Source organism: Trachymyrmex cornetzi, unplaced genomic scaffold (genome assembly GCF_001594075.2).
Source record: "Trachymyrmex cornetzi isolate Tcor2-1 unplaced genomic scaffold, Tcor1.1 scaffold129, whole genome shotgun sequence".
Classification (NCBI taxonomy): domain Eukaryota; kingdom Metazoa; phylum Arthropoda; class Insecta; order Hymenoptera; family Formicidae; genus Trachymyrmex; species Trachymyrmex cornetzi.
The window spans coordinates 231,936-250,142 of record NW_017295861.1 but is presented as its reverse complement, the minus strand read 5'-3'; the positions used below and the strand labels follow the sequence as shown (position 1 = coordinate 250,142).

General features: G+C 37.3%; 1 protein-coding gene across 1 annotated transcript in view; it reads left to right on the top strand.

The window, feature by feature from the left end:
- The first annotated feature begins 4,686 nt into the window (after nt 1–4,686).
- Nucleotides 4,687–18,207, top strand: part of LOC108770567 (neurotrimin) — an 86,260-nt gene continuing 72,739 nt past the window's right edge. Inside the window, exon 1 of the mRNA XM_018522209.1 lies at nt 4,687–4,765. Coding sequence (XP_018377711.1) covers nt 4,693–4,765 — 73 coding nt within the window. The 5' untranslated portion in view covers nt 4,687–4,692. The remainder of the gene's footprint in view (nt 4,766–18,207) is intronic.

Sequence of the window (18,207 nt, the reverse complement as noted above, 5' to 3'; positions counted from 1 at the left end):
AAGGAATTAATTAAAGACGTTCTTACAAAACCTATGTTATAAGAAAGTCTTTGACAATCTTTTGCAAGTACATTTTAATAAAAGTCTTTGTGATCCAGAAAACCACAATAATTAATTAAATATATTCCAGACTAACTCAATATAACAAACGGAGGTCATAATTTTGTTCAGAAGTAATAAAAATTTCACACACTATTACATTCCATCGTGCAAATTGTACTCTAATTTTATTATAATGAATAGTTCGATTAATCGGAAATCAATATTTTCATATATTTTTCAAACAGTTCTCTTTACAAACGATTGGAAATGGCGCGATATCTGCTTCTGTACTTATGTTCTATTACAGTGACATCGATCCTTCAAGAAGTACTTATATTAACGAAAAAAAAAAAAAAAAATGAAACAATCTTTTGCACGAAAGCGATTCGCAGAAAGAAAACGGCGTAATGTGTAATCTAGCTGCCGAACGTAAATCCGTTTCTCAGGTGTTATGCCGGTCTCTCTAATCTCTACAATGAGAATCACACGCCATCTCGACCGACTCCTCCATTGCAACGCTGGAAAAGCAGTAAAACAGTCCGTCAGCCGGCCTCCATCGCTCGCCGCCGTTCTTATCCTTTTCAGACGTTAACAATGCCTACCACTACGGTCCCGGACGCCACGTAAACGTCCGCCAGGTGAAACCGCGCGCGTGTCCGTGAGCCTGTGTAATATCTGTACGGTGCAAGTACGGTGTTAAGGGAGTTAACGGTGTCATGTTACATGTATGCTCGCGGGTACTTACGCCGCCTGACTGCGGTAAGTTTCTACCGGGGTGGTTGTGAGCCGCGGCGAGACTGCCCCTGTAGGCCAACTTGTCGGATATCTACGACTTTCGAAAGCTCGTTAGCCGCGAGCGTGCACGCTTAAACGGTCGCTAAATTGAAATCGATCCTCGGCCGTTCCGTATCGATCGTTGCTGCCTCGGCGATTGGCGCAAATATATCCGCTTCCATCTGCCCGGCATGTAGCCGCGATGGAGTACCTAGTACAAGGGTGCACGCGACAATTGCGCCGGAATGAGTTCGGTCACACTCATTGCAACCTGGTTTTCCGGAAATCGGAATAATCGGAAGAGGAACGGAGATAGGGGGGATCGCTCGAATGGAAGATCAAACTTTACCGTTGCGATAACACTCAAATGATTGAGCACATGTATATCCCGCTGTCAGGGAAAATATAATCAGGTCGCAGATTATTTAAATTGTTGCAATTTAGATGATTTATGACATAGATTTTTAACACTTTCATTCAGAATGCGGGACGATACTTCTCATTTAATGACAGTTTGCGGAACGTGATCAAATTGTGATATTTCAGATATGACGCGTTATAAATGAAAGCAAAGCAAATACAGTCTCGTAAACAGTGGGGAAGGATATTTTCGCAAAAGTACTTTCGTAAACTTCGGGTTGTACCGACTGTTCGTTCTGAAGTGACGAGTTCAACGCGAGTGCGCGATCATGAGAATAAAATAATGCATTACGTTATGGAGCGTTAATGATGGTATGGCGTGTCTCACGAGTCGTGGCACGCGGTGCCAAGATCATGAAGGTAAAGTTGCTTTTACAATGAAATCACTGACACACGCAAAGTCACTCGGTCGCGTACATTCTTATATCGCATGTCTTTATCAGAAGAACTGACTAGCTCCTCATCTTTGATATAAAGTCGACACGTAGCGATTCGTGACACAGCTTATAAACAGTTTACTTTAAAGAATCCTCGATATCCCGGATATCGAGGATTCTTAATATAAACATTCAAATATTTTCGTTGCAAGCAAAGAATATACATACATATATACTTCATTATGTACATATATATATGTATGTACATTAATTATTCCTTCGTCCTACGCGCGTCCATAAAACGACTTTTTCCATGCGAAAATTACTGCGCGCAAATTACGTTATGGATGAAATTCCCATCGAGTACTCGCGCAACATCAAATTGAAAATTTCAATCTTGTTAGACTCACGAATGAAATATTTTCTCAAGCCACGTTCGAGAGAAACAGAAGAAAGAGTTTCTCGGGACGCTCTCGCCAGATCCGTACCTACGGGAATCGCATGCATGTAATAAGCGAAAACAATTGTACGTAATGGTGCTGAACCGGAGGTGCGATTCCATCAAGTGGCACGCGTGCTCGAAATAGTATCCGCGGCGAGCATGAATTATCACGCGAGCCACTTCCATCGCGATTCTTCGGAGGGATAAATCGTTGATAGGGATTGCACCGCTACGCTCTCCATGCCGCAAGGTGTCCCGCCCGATTTCGATGTTTATTTACTATTTAGCGCTTGTCGATCCATTTCTCGTGTAGATAAAACAGTATCGCGTGTATCGGAACTTGTAGCTACATGCAATCATGCAAAAACAAAAATTTTCTGCCACGATCGAACGTATGGGAACTTCGCGAGGAGATTTTTGCTGCATGAGCGTGCATCGCGAACCGACCCGGCAAAAATGGTGACAAAAAAACTATATGGACATGAAAAAAAAAAAGCAATATTGCGTACGATCACGCTACGGGTGGTAAAGTGAACAATTCGCTGATGCACCGAAGCGTAGAAAGTTACGAGAAGCAGCGAAAACAAATGATTGTTTTCCGTAACAGTGCGTCGATAAACTGCTTTGTACTTCATCAATCGTTGCTTTGTACTTTTTTTGATAGTGCACTCGGAGTTTGGTAACGATTTCTTAATTCGCTATAGATAACACCGTGTAGGGGAGATCCGAATTGCAAACATGGAATGCAAACGATATTATTGCAGTATATTAAAGTAGTGATAACCTCTTATTTTTCACATTCAGTGACAGCCTGATACGCTTAGTGTTGTACTGTAACACGTGAACACACATTCTATTTAGGTAAATACCATTACATGTTTTTGATAAGCTTATGTAGAGAAGAATAGAGGAATTATAAATATCTAAGCGAAAGTTAAATAAAACTGATTATTATTTATCAATTATAAAAGTCTTTATGCAAAGAATGTTTAAATTTAAACTACGATAATTAACATCTGTGTATTTTATTAATATAAACTGTAATTTTAAACAAAAAATAAAACCGATTCGGCATTGCCTCGCGTGGCGCGTGGTAATTCCAAACAGTAGAAATGTTATTCTTTTGTTTGAAATTATCGTTTATATTGGTGATAAAAATGAGATATGTAAATTTATTATTTAAATTCAAATAACTGAAGTATCCTTTGAATGAAGATTTCTATCATTTGATAAATAATTATCGTCGGCTCTATTTAACTTTTCCCTTAGGTATTCACAGAGAGTTCTCTCATTCTCCCTTAAATGATAGACCTATTTCAAACAGTCTGCTTGTTGAGTGTTTGAAATTAAAAGTCGCTATCACTAGGCTAACAGAAATAGCTCATTTGTCGGTTTTCCAATAACTGTCAATGGTCATTGATAATTAAAAATAGAGGATATACGATACATCCGGTGAAAACGATAATACTTCATAACTCTGGAATATACAGATGTACCCGAAGATTCTTAATTAATTAAAATTTAATAAACGTATTGAAAGCGATAATTGAAATCTGACATGGAATGAATATATCAAAATGTTTTAAAAGTCATCTGTGCTAAATAAGAAGCAGATGCAAAACGAAATAAGATCGTTAGAATGATTACAAGGCAATGTAATTATTGCAAAAGTAATTACCTGCAAACTCGCTTTTTCTCGGCTTTTTCGACAGGCGACCTCGTTAATCAGAGTAGATTTACAATTAGACAAGTTTTGTTTCTTACGTATATGTCTTTATACGAATTAGAAAAAAATAAATTTGATATTAATCACAAATGCATTAACAGTCTTAATTAATTTATTAATAGTTAAAATGTTTATTTTGTAAGAAAAGATAATTTATTAATTCTTAATTTATAAGGAAAATCGGTAAAAAAAAAAACAAATGAAATTTTAACTCTAGCCGCATTTAATTTGAACTGATATTAAGTATTTAAATAATTATTTTATTTAAAAAGACGTTTTAAATTATTTCTGTGCAATTAACAGTCTCGTAAGAGTAACTGATATAGAATATATGTTCATATGAAATGTTTCTATTTTTTATTTTATAAGTTCAATTAGTTTGTCTTCTGAAAACAAGAGGCTCAACTGTGTCGCTTTGAAATATGTGAACAAATATCTTTTCGAAATTTTTATAGATTACGATAATAAAAATATTCTCAAAATATGCATCTACAACCCAGAAAAAGATATGCCGATGTTTCTGATTTGAGAAAGTCTCAATACCTTCCAAAGTTCTCGAAGAAAGTAATAACGAGATTTACGAGATCGTGCTTCTTGCGTTGGATGGATCCCGTGTATATGACTGCACGTACAATTCTTCCCTTCGCCGAACAAGTGTATGCGTAAAACGCAATTGCATCGCGTTTGCGCTTCGTCGCTTTGAATGCGTGCTCGATAGTAAACAGAGATATCTTCGCGTCTCCTCGCAGCACCCCGGACGACGAGCCGCGTAAGTCGCGGACGCACGGCACGATGCAGCACGCAGGCGCCCGCGTGGTTGGCGGCAAAGCGGAACCGCGTCGCGGCGGTAAGCGTCGCGACGCCCGGCGTTTACTCCTCAGTTGACGTAGCCGCGTCGTCGACGTAGCAACATGCTCCCCGTTCTCGCGATCCCGGTGTTCTGCGTCGCGACATGGGTATCCGCGCTGAACGATCCGTCATCAGGTAAAATAATACACCGAGCAACCCCGGCAGACGCACAACTTCCCCGCACCGCTCTGCACGATCCAAACAGCGTTACGCACTTTATGCAATTATGCAATATACATTCCCCTCCCCATGAATTCCGATCTTAGCCTCCGATCGCTGCTGCGATCACATAATTCGCGACCACGCGTCGCTAAAGCGCGAAAACCGTCGCGGTTGACCATCGCTTCGCGATCGAGGAGTTCTTATATTTTCTTACGAACGAGATCCTACGTAAGAAAAGGGAAAAAGGGTGACTCTTTGCATCGTTTTTACGACTTTTTTCTGCACGAGGTCTGCGTATTTAACTGCACGCTCTTTTTCTCTTTATTCTGTTTCTCTCTCTCTTTTTTTTTCTCGGGGTCTATCCTTCGAGAGAATTTTACGGTTGGCTTTTACGATTGCGGTTTGTTTATTACGTGGATGATAAAAGTCAGTAGGTGATTACGAGTCGGTCGTAATTTAAGCGAACGAGATTGGCCACGATCGAGTCACCTATCCCACTGCATCGCTTCGAGTAGCGTCGCGTCGCGTCGCTTCGTCGCCACCAAGAGTTCTGCTCCGATCCCGCGGGAACGATCGTAATGCGGTATCGCAAAGCGAATTTACGTTATTCCGTTGATCGCGATTGTGGGATACGCTGCTCGATCGTAAAATTTTCTGCGATGAGACCAGAACCGCAAACAGTCGAGGCTTTTCACTCAATTTTCTTCACCGTTATTGGCATTGATCTTTCAAATCAACATTGCTGATTGGAACGAAAAGTCTCTGGATTTCTAAAGTTTTCCTCGCACCGATTGAAATCTCAGCCAGCTAGTATTTGTCGTAAACGGCATAAATACAAATCTTCACGTAAATGGGAACTCATAAGTTCAGCGTTGTGCCATCTCCCTATCTATGTTTTGTTCTTTCTTCGGCGTACACAACGGTCCTTCTTCTTTTCCATTTCCTTTCTGTTGGCCGCGCCAACCACCCGCCGCAATCCGTCCTATAGCGAATCGTGGCAAGTATAAATTATCACAGCGGAAGTTAGTCCAGCAAACTCCGCCTTATCCTTTCGCGTGATAATAATTACTCTCTCTTTCTCGGCCAGTCGGCTGGGAAATGGGTTCTTTAGCCCGTCGGACGGGACACCTTCCGTAGATCTTACCGGCCATCGTTCCGTTTATTCACGCCCCAAGCGCTATTATTCGTACGTCTCGCGATGCCGAGACAAACGGCAGAAAGGGAGGGTAATCGCGAGATTTCCGGACGCGGCGCGACACCGCCACGCGTCGGCACGTGGTATGCCAGAGGGATTAGGTGCCAGTGAAATACGCCGGCGCCATTATAGCGCGCCCTGCGCTGTAATCGTGTGGGGCTAATGACTTAACGTCGAATTATCACACCGTCGGCCGAAGGCTCCGTAAATCCACTTGGCTTCACCCGTCCGTAATTACCCGCCTCTTACCGCCCGAATTAGTCCCGCATTAGTTGCGAATCCCGCTCGACACCCGATTGAAAGGAGAGATTTGACGGTTTTTAATCCGCGTTCTCGAGTCATGTCACCGCGATATGTACCCCGATAAGGCTGCAATAAACACTCGCTCCCTTAATCTAGTCGTCACGTGAGTTACTTACGCCTCGGAATGCCTCTCGCAAAGTATCGATGAAAGCCGAGCGCGCTAGAAATCGTGACTTACAATTTTTGCAATTGTTACAGTCTTAATTCATGCATGACGCGCCGCGACGTGGAATTTTTATTCTCGCACGAATAGAGCAGACAGTCTGGTTCCGAATATTCCATGCATTTTTTAAATTAGTACGGTTTCTCAAGGGCTATTTGAGTGAACATATATTATCAATATCTTGGAATCGTCTCGATTTTTTGCTCGACTTTTTTAAATATATTTTTAGGTAGATTGTCCAGCATTTAGTTAAATTTATATTTCTTTGAAAGTTTTATACCTTATTCATTTAATAAAACTTAATTTAAGTGATTAAAGGTATCATTTTCCGCGCTTAAAATATACTAGTATCCTACAAAAAAAAATATATATATATATACATATATAATCTTTAATTATACTAATAAATGTAAAATTTATTAGTTGTATTAATATGTAAGATTTGTAGTTTCTATTTTATTTCCTTATCATAAAAATTACTATTTATGTGGTAGTAATATTTTGTTCTCGTAACTGTACATTACGGAGATTAGTGGACGAAACAAAAATATCAAAAGGACTAAGAGTTTAAACAATCAAAATAGCAGAAAAATGTTCTGCCTCTACTGTAAAATTAGATTTTTTATGTATGTTGTCACGATAACCATGCTATTCAAATTTCTTCATTATATGCGAACTGTTTTAATTATTAAAACTGTTTACTCGCGAAACTTTACTTGTAAATAACAATACTTTTTTGAAAGTATCTTTTTAAGTCGTATCATGTTTAGTATTCATGTAGTGTCATGTTATTCATCTGGCCTATACTGTCATTGCTATTTTAGATGAATGTGTCTACGGCGTGCTATCATCTAAAATTTAAAATCAAGATATGAGAACTATCTTTTGTATATTGTACTTTTGCAAGAAAAATAATATAAACAAATGATAATATAAACAAATGACCTACTGATAAACTCTGCAAGCTTTTTCGTGATCATATTTATCACAATTATGTTTAACGAGCAACCGTGTATTTAACTAGTTATTATATCACTTTTATTCACAGTCTATATTAATTGTACAAGTATAATGTGATACTTCATCGCAATTCCCGATACACGCAACGAGTAATTCGATAAAGGAGTGACTAAATTAATAGCTGAAATGAGTGCTCCTTAAAGAAAGACTGAACGTCAATTCACTGAAGGAGCAATTTGATTTGTTAAGTACATAACTCGAACGAGCGGAACAATTATCGCACATTTCCTATTTTGGGATGATGGCTGACGGCGCATGATTGACGCACAGGCTATATTTTATTCACACTGGAAACGACTTACAGCTCCCCTATAACTTTCTTCTTTTACTACCACTGCTTTGATTAATACGCGCTATAGTTTCTACTACATTAACTATAATTGACTTTTTAATGAGTCTGAAATCAATTTTGTTTTTATTGCTAAAATTATATTATCTAATAAAAGATTATTTATGTAGAAATTCAACATCTTAATAAAATTCTTCAGTTAAATAAATATCTAACAGTTACAAAAAGAGATTTCAAAAACTTCACTTTTTGATTAATTTTTTATGTAATCATTTAATTAAGCAAATATTTTAATTTGAAACTTAATTATAAACCTTAAACATTGAAAATTAAAAAGTTATAACAATGGTGCATATTTAATAATAAATAAAATATATTTTGTTTTCAACATATTTTTTTTATTACAAGAAAGTTCAATTAAAATATAAGTAAAGAGATATGTCTAAAAGACGAGTATGAGTATGAACCGTATATTTATTAATTTTTATCTGTTTGCTTATATTTTTGTGCATTGCGTATGAAATATAATAATTCATTAAATACAGAATATAGGAGTGATAACAATGAATAATCTTAACAAAAATATCTTTATTACGAGGTGTAACGGAGATATAATAAAATTTAATCTCGGGATGTGTATAATTACGATGTCTTCAAGAGTTTCTGCAAAATTTCCTCAACACAGTGAAACAGTCTTTGCTAATAGCATATCGCGCCGAGCAATTAATTGCGGGAATCTGTGATTGGTAAATCGTGTAATATTTGCCAGTGTGATTTTGCATTTGATTGCACCTAATTCGCAAACAGCAAACCACCGTCGACACATCCCCGCGTGTGTATTTGCACGCAGAATCGGTATTAAACTGGCAATTCCGTGCCTCGCGCTCCGAAATCTCCGTAGTAGCGGAATACGAACGCGTACGTTAGATAAATATGCGCGCAGCCAACACATATATATAAATACGCTTTTGCACATCCTATCTTCAGTACGTGTGCGGTTTTCCGTTTTGTTTTTCCGTTCCACGCATCGCTATTTCTCGTGTATCTACCTTTGGCATGAGCAAAGAGGAATGTATAATGACACGTGAGCGCGGTCCACTACACCAAAGTGCATCAACGTTATTCGCTTACGATTGAAGACGACGATAAGCTTCAAGTTACGTTTCTCCTACTTTTAATATTAAAACGTGTTCTCCACCCTTTTCATTTACGACTACGAATGTACTATTAGGATTGAATATATTATACGTATATAGACTATATTCTTAACTTGCCGACGGAAAAAATAATCCATTTTAAGCTTTATGAGATGTTTCCGCTTACCAGAAAGTAATGTGACACTTTGTGAAATATTAAAAAAAAATAAATATATATACCGAAATATTATTTTTATTATCGGACTATAAAAGTTTATCTTAAATTTCAACAAGAAGTTTTGGCGTATAAAGCCTTTTAATTATTTTATCCTCGTCTAGCTCGCCATTAAAGTTGAGTGGGGTACTTTTCGCGCGCGCGCGCGCGCACGTGGTATTATTTTTGAAGCTGCTTAACTTTTGCGACTTATCATATTTTAATGCTATTATTAAGTAAAGTTTTATTCAAATTGCAGAGTAATATGTGAACTTCTTAAATCCTATATATGTTTTAGAGCTTTTACGTATACAGAATTTGATGCATCAAATTAAGCATAGACACATGAAAAGAACAGTTTCAATGAAGTCTAAAAATGTACAATAACTAGACATAGATCTGAAAATAATTTGTTGAGTGCTGAACAACAATGCTGCAGATTTTAATATTCTAATAATGCAGTTGAGTGTCCTAACATAGTTAGATATAATTACTTTAAAATTATTCAACATAACAAAATTATTTTCAGATTTGTATCTAGCTAATATGATTTTCCTGAAATATTTGAATCTGGCTTTAAATACTTCAGCAAAATCGTTCTTCTCGCTCACGGTTTTGTGAATAATAGATGTATAAAGTCAACCATTAAAGATACTGACATTCTAATACGAATTCTAATAGATTTTTCAAATGTTTCGTAGATGTATGCGCTAAGAATGTAGGCACAATGCAACAGTAAGATATACAGTGGCCGGAAAACTCATTAGGATAGAAAGCAGCGATACGTTTATGTATTCGGTGCCTAGTGATATATCGAAGGTGACTTCAAAGTACAATTCACAATTAGCTCGGTGCTATCGCGAAATTAATTTCTTTCACGCTCTAGGCGTAGATGCACAATACGAGTGCGCTTACATTTCTAATGACTTAAATAAACCATTGGTCGATATAATATTCTACTCCTTTTACGTATAATGACGTTATCAAGTTCATTAATTTTTAACGTTAATTTTGAACGTTAATTTTACTTTTAATTTTGACAGATTTTTTCGTTCGCATTTTAAAACCGACATAAATAATATTAGAAATATAAAAATTTATTACTCTATTTTATTTATAATTATCATTCGAGATTAATTAATTAATTTTTATTCAACGTATTTTATATTTGAATACGAAAAATCAATTTCTATACTGAAAGAAATTTCTTCCTTTATACGAATATTGTGGGACGAAAATTAGCTAGGTATACAGGTATAAACAGCGAGGTACGCGAGCGCGAGAATTGAAGACTTACTCTCCTCTATAAACTCACGTGGGAGTTGGCTTCACAGAGAACCGACGGGGGGTTAAGCGAAACGTTTTCTTGCGGCAAGAATGGAATTGTTAAACAGCGTTTCCGTGCTTGCATGTGCATGTCCCTCCGCGAGAATGCAGGCTAGACACCTGCGAGGTGATACGATCTCACGATGGGGTCGAGTGGGATACGACCGCGTAAATTATGGCAGCGTTTTGAGTTCGCTGCCGCGAATTCAGCTAACGACCTTTTAACTTCTCCGCAGTGGCGGATCTGCTTGTGTGTCGCGAAAGCGTGCTTTTCGACGATGACGACGACGGCAAAACGAATTACACGCACTTGTGTGCTCCTCCGCTATTGGCTCTTTACATTTGTCTCGTTCTAATTGTCACGCAAACGACCATTGTGCGCGTGCGGTCGCATGCTTGTCCCTTACGATCGACCGACGCATCGGGGAACACGACGGAATTGGATCATTTCATCAGACGGACGAAAATAATGCATAACGTGCTAACAATAACGTTATTGGGAATCTGGCGAAGCGAATCGTTGTCATCGATTTTAATTCAATTTTACGGTTTCGCGACCTTTACGAACGCCTGTTATCGCGATCACCAGTTTTATCATATCTTCGTAATAACACGATGTTTATTTATTATAACAATATGTCAATTCGAATATACATATATGTTTAGTATTAATCTCATGTATTATGTTTTTCATTAACTTCTCATTAACATGAATCATATATGTTTACCTATCGCATTTCTCATATTTTGTTAATATACATGCATCTACCGTACACCCTTAATATGCTTATTAACCTCGATCGGTGCAATATATGTCCGCGTTACATACATGCCATCGATTTACCTTGCATACATGCATAAAATTTCACAAATTAATTTATATAGACTATGTTTATTGAATAATTTTATTAGACATATTCTTTAAACGTCTATTTAAATAATTAAATAACATTTTTAATAAGACTTCTATTCTTTTATATCTTTTCCCCTTAGATAAAAAAATAATTAATATCTAGAGCAGGTTGATTAACATAAGGACTTCTTATCATGAAAAATTTAACAAAATATTGTGCAACACTTTTGTTTAAATATTTTGGAAATACGATGTCACGAAAGTTAACATAGCGACTTTTAATATAGATACATGTATTTATTTGAAACGCTAAAAATAAAGATAAACGGAATCAAATCGGAATGTTTAATCTTCTCTCTGTGTACAAATATTTTAACGTTAACCGTGTACAGGTATGTAATTACACCCCATGCATTTTTAGAAAAATGCCAAATATAGAAAGAAAACTTTGGCTGTGTAAATCTTTGTGAAATTATATTGATTTTTAAGAAGATAGGTATAAAAAATTAAAAAATTTAATTTATTTTATTAGCCTGGGATGTGTTTGCATTTCTGTACGTAGAGAAAAGGTTAAATAAAAATGTGTAACAAAAACACAAAATTTTATGTTCAAAATCAATTCAAAAGTCAATATAATTTCTTGTGCTGATTTGTGAATTTTCCTTTAACAAATATGACAGATGTATTATGACGTTAACTGCAACCTGATTGCTTACAAGCTTAATGTGCTAGAATTTCTTTGCCGTATCTTTCCCCTTATCCATTTTTTCAATGTCATGCTCTGGGTCACGTGTGTAATTCTTCATACTCTTTACATCATGTTAAGCACTCGCGCGTTGCAAAAATTTCATAGCTAATTATCAATGATAAATCGTACGGTAACGCTAACGACGTTCGTCGAAGAAAAAAAAGGAACATTTATCACTGCCATATTTTCATCGTCGGCCTACAACATAATATCGTTTCATAATTCTGATGTAATTGTATCGTCGTTATTTCATTTCTTACACATATACGACTTTCATGTCAGAGAAATGACTGATCTATAAAAAAACATTAGTTACACTTTGTCTAAGTTACGCTAATTACATTATTGTCGTCTTGATGATTATTCTTGATGCTTTAGTATCAAATTTTAATATGTTTCTTATAAATAGATTTATCTAAAGTTATTTCATATATTAAATCTGTAACGATTTGATTAATAAATCATTTAAAAAATATCGTATTTTGAAAATATTTTAAGAAGTTAAATTTGAATATTGTTACTGTTACTTTTTTTTACAAGACATGAGTTTAATATTGAACGATAAAATATAATTTATCTTTAAAAATAAAAAATATTTTTATAGAAATAATTTATTTGGTTTGAAAAGTTTATGAATGTTCCTGTATATATGCAATTGTAAAAATAAAAACTATTATATAACAATTATTAACATTATCATACTTTTATCGAGCAAAATATTTATTTTAATATTGTTCAAAAAGTTATATTTATTATGAAAGCAAATGTGATGGATTTATTTATTTGTTTTATATAACTTTTTGTGTTTACTAATATTGCAAATGCATTGCAAATGCAAATATTTACTTTAATAAATAGTTTTACGATTCTTATTGTTATTATATTTTACAGTGGTGATTAAAATTATTACAAAAACAGATATTTTGAGTTAACAGATGCTATTTTTTAAATAAATATTTTATTGTTTACGTTGTCTGAATCTTATTATCTTAACGAAATCCTCTCACAAACGCGATTTAATTCCATATGCTATATAAATATCTTTCATGTCATAAGTATACGAAGACAGAACTTTTTACCTAATAAGATTAAATATATTTCTCTCTAAATGATATCTAAAAATGAAAACTGAGAAAACTGAAAAAAAATTATTAAATTATGCAATATGTCACATGTAAATGAAAAAGTATTTTAAAAATACATATAAAAATTATTTATTCAGTTTAGGACTGTTTTAAGATCGTCAAATAATTGGCACGCTGCTTTGCTTGAACTAAAAATTGTAAGATTTATGTAAAAATATCTATTATTAGACACCAAGATCCGTTTTGACCGAATACGGCCTTCTTTTCTTAATTGTATCCATGGTGTACAGCAGTTGTACTCGTATTTTCCTCTGCTTTATTCAATATTTGCCGTTAACTCATTAACAGTAAAGCGAAGCGATTGTAACTACGACCCTTACTGCTGATTAACAAAACAGTAATAACTACATCGTATATCACGCAAATTTATTGCTTGTCCGAACTGAACTCGTCTTCGCTGTTCCCGCAGCGTGGTAACTCTTTCGCGAATTAACAATCGTAAATTAACGATCCACCCAGAGTGAGATCTTGACAAATATATCTCTACTCTTTCTCTCTCTCTCTCTCTCCCTTGGTCGGTCGCTTTTGCCATCGTTCCTTCTCGCGCGCAATCAATCACTTTATTTCGTAGGCTGCTCGATGAAAAATCACCGAGGTCGCAATAAATCACAAAACCGAGTTATGAAAGATCCACACGCGCGCTCGACCACCAACCGAGACGGGCACGTGATCGCGATAGCTTTCGAAAGCGCGCACGATCGTGATCCGGATCACTCTATTTTTTTTTTTTTGGCAAAGTTGGATTTTTCGGGTACGGGTGATAGAACAGTACACGCGTAACCGATGCCCATCTTTTTACGGTTCTTTCAGTGTCAATACAAAAATTCGCCTACATTCCGTTCTCTTTGTCAACGTTTGCACGTCTCGAATACGCGACGTTCGATGATCGAGATGCGGACTAACTTTCACGACGGCCACGCCGCACATTTATGCTCGAACGAACTTGGATTGTATCCTCGTCGTCGGTGAATTATTCTCAAATTGTTGTTGCCCGAGTATGGAACTCGGAACTTGCCGAATCTGTGTTGATTCCGAGTGGGAGGTTCGCCCTTTATGCTCGCATTACGACCGGTTTGGCAATTCGCGCGGATTCTAATGACCGCGTGCCCCGCGGTGCCGTTTACAAATGAATTTGTTCGCGCTAGACGGCACGACGGGGGCGAACCCTTGTTTTCCTCGACATTTTACGCCACTACCGTCGCCACCGCCGCCTGTTTACGCGTCTTCCGCGACGTGAGTCTCTCGTCGCGCTTTAGTCACGGCGCATTACACCCTTTGCGCGTAGGGCAGGCGTGCGAATGAAGAAGACTCGATTATTCATTCCTAACGCGCGCGCGTCAGACGCGGTGTCGCATCTTAAGAAAGTCTTGGCGCGCGAAGACTGTTTTTACAAGTGGGTCGCGTGGGCAAAAGCGTCTGCGATAATTGCTTAACCAAACACGATGACTATTTAAACAAAGCCATACCGTGCGTCCTTCCCGAGTTTACTCGACCCAGTTCTATTGTCCTTCCGCCCTCCTCCCCTCCACCCTCTGCTCCCAGATTATAGAATTTCGAACGACAGTTCGGCAGAAGATTATCTTGAGCACGGAATGACTTCGTTCACGATCACGGCGCACGATAGAATCGCTATCACTTCCCCAGAACCGTTATGTGGAAGTGAAATCGTTCGCCGCCCAGTGAGGCGGTTCTCCAGTGTGTCGGCGTACCGCAGAGGTAAAATCGGGGTATCCAATTAACGGCACTCTTCCTGGGCAAGTGTTTAAACTCGAGTGAAGGCTGAAAACCCGCTGAAATACGAAATTCTCGTGGCCCGATTAACCCTGCTGCACCGCGAAATCAATGAGTAACAGAGGCAGGAAGAAAGGTGAGCAAACCGGTGAGCGTACTATTGGGCCGAGATGGAGGTGAGGCAAGGAGAGGAAGGACTATATAACCACCCATTATCAACCTCATTAAAGGTACCTACTTACCCTCCGTAGTCGCTCACCCGACTCGGGCTAAACTCTCAGCTACTACCGAGGCTGCCCGCCAACTCATTCCCGATTCTCGCGGGGTCGCGCGCGCGCGCGCACAATCTCGACACGCCAAGTATTTTACAGTCAGTTATTTAACCCCAATTAATTAGTCTATCCGCGTGCCGCCGCAACTTTTCCCTTAGCTACACTCTACGCTCGCTTGGAGCAATCGTTATGTTCGCGCCGCGTGCCGTCCGTATCAGGCTACTTCGTTACGGATTATCACTCCGACGTTCGCAAACGGTCTCGCACCTGGCTTATTTTTGTTCCACTTGTCTGTAGATTTCCGGCGCGATCATATTTCACTGCGGCTAATCGTCGAATGTACTCGTCGACGTGACGGGAAATGTTGGCGGTAATAGAGAGCCAGCTGGAGTCTTCAATTCTTTTTACTTGTCTGATTACACCTTTTTGGAAAGATATCTCTATATCAGATAATTGTAACACTTTTTATTACTCTTCATACTCGCGGAAAAAAGAATAATTTATGTATATTAAAAATAATGTTATTATTCGTATTAAAAATAATTATTTTATTGATAGAAGGTTTCCATTTGACTCTGTATCTTTCTGTAAAAGTCCTTATTTTCCGAACAAAAGAAAGTTCTGTAGACCAGTACCAGTACCTGTCATTTTTAAACACTTTTCTATGCAGATTATTATTAAGGGTCAGAAATAAATGCTAATCCAGAGAGATAACTGAATAAGGTGGCTCATACAAAGTCTCCTATTCAAGTTGGATTATCTCTAACTTTGGTGATTATCTCTAACTATATAAACGAGTTATTCTAAAGAAATACTATTCCTTCACTATAGATTACTACTTTTTAGTTTTTTTCTATATTAAGTTTACGAATATGCTTCAGTAATATTTTGATAATATTACAGTGACCCAAATTAAACGAATATATATAAATGGAAGAAAATTTTGGTCGCGCGAAACAAAAGCGTCAATTCATTTGTACAATGTCTTATATTTAATAGAAGCATTTAAGATCCAGCTAGACCGTTTAAGACTTTGATTGCTAGAGTTTGTCTTATATTTTAAAAAAATGGCAATTATCTATCATTCAATAGAGCAGAATTTTAACTTTAAGAATCTCTTCTTTTAATTGCGGTACGATGATTATTAACGGAGTTATAAGCAATCAAAGTCAAAATGCTCCTTTTATTTAATCCATGAAAATTCAGTAACAAAAAAGCTTAGGAATATTTAAAAAAAAACGATTTTGTAGGAGAAATTTTAAGCTTTCCCATTAGAAAGTCAAAAATTTTCGCAAATTTTTTTGGGGATCTGACAAGTGAGAAGACACATTTTGTTTAGCTCGTAGTTTTTTGTATGTAAAATTTGCCAAATTCACAGAAAAACACGATAATTTTGAAAATATAAATTTTTAACTTTAAAACCCTTTTCTTTTAATTTAAGTTTCGTTCATTTTAACGAAGTTACAGCTGCTTAAATTTTGAAGTTCGTAGTAGTATGAACTTTTGTTCTGACCCAATGATTACATAATAAATAGATTATATCGTCCACTTCTATGTACTTCACAATTTTAAAAGCTATCTCAATATAACTCTCCTGCATGACTTTGAAAAACCAATAGGTACTAAATAATTTAGTATAATTATTTTACAAAGTTCGAGCTTTATTAGTTTGCATATAGATTGTCTTTTGTAAACTATAAATTAATTCATTTGAGGTGTGTGTTTGGAACTATCGGGGTCATGTCGCAGGAAACACGGATGACCGTTGTTTACCGCAAAATTATTGTCGCTTGGTTAACAGAACGTCAACAACATTAATGTAAATTACATGTTTGATACCACAGTCTATTGTCGTCTATTCGCAATTAACCGTCGATGAGACTAGTTTCTTTTATGGCCAATAAATTAGTACGTCTTCTTTGGAAATTAATGGAGAACTGCCAATACTAAGTCTCACATTTGCTTGTACTGAGCACGTCTGTACACAAGCCATCGTCTCTCGATCGATTACGTTCCGTTTTCTATCTCTTACTACAATGCAGACGAACGGTCCATTACTTTCGTTAACGAAGCAAGGCGGATTACATAGTAAACCAAGATTTTTTTTTCTCGTGTCAAAGCGTGGATAATGAAAGAAAAAAAGATTTCTCCCTGATTAATTCTTGAAAAACCTGATTGCCCAAAAGATTTCGATACGTGTGCTCCATCAACCTGTCTACTCGTTCTCCATCGTTTTCTTCAGCTCACTCACTTCTCTTTGATACTCCTGGAATCGTTTCTCGCGTTACACTTCTAACTCTCGCACACCTCGCGCGCGACTTTACGACATTCCGGAAAGTCGGTTCCCTTTTTCCTTCACTGCCAATGCCCCATATATTTCCAGCATCGCCTACCCCCTTCGCCGTGCCATTTGATTATCGTCATGAAACTCACCGGCTATCTCCCGAAACGCTCGCTCGCGTTTTCTTATTTCCCTTTCTCTGTGAACGTATGTGGCACTCGAGTCTGAACGGTGTCTCTCGCAAATAATCGCAGCCAGCGTTTTCTTCGATCTCGCCCCCGACCGGCTTCACGATATCCTCGCCCCATTTAATCCCCCGCGATATCCCTGGCCGTACGTGCCGTATAGATACGTATATATACATATATATATATATATATACCTATATACATGTATGTATAAAACTGCTATCCGTGACTGCCGCCTTCGTCGTCGTTTGGAAATCGAGACGCGCGCGCCACTGAAAGTCGCGCCAAGCGTCGCGGTCGTTAGCAGGATTCCGGAAGTTTATTCTCGAGTGTTCCGTGCGGCCGATTTTTTTTTGTATTTTCTAGTTTTTTCTTCTCTCTCTCTCTCTCTCCCATTCCCTACCCAAAACAGTAAAGCTCACGGAGTAGTGAAGTGTCGGCAGTTACTCTTTACATAGCAGACAGTACTTTTTATACAGGGACGTCGGGGAGTTTATACCATACAGTCAAAGTAGACCATTAAAAGGGTTATTTCGCATCTTACTTTGAAG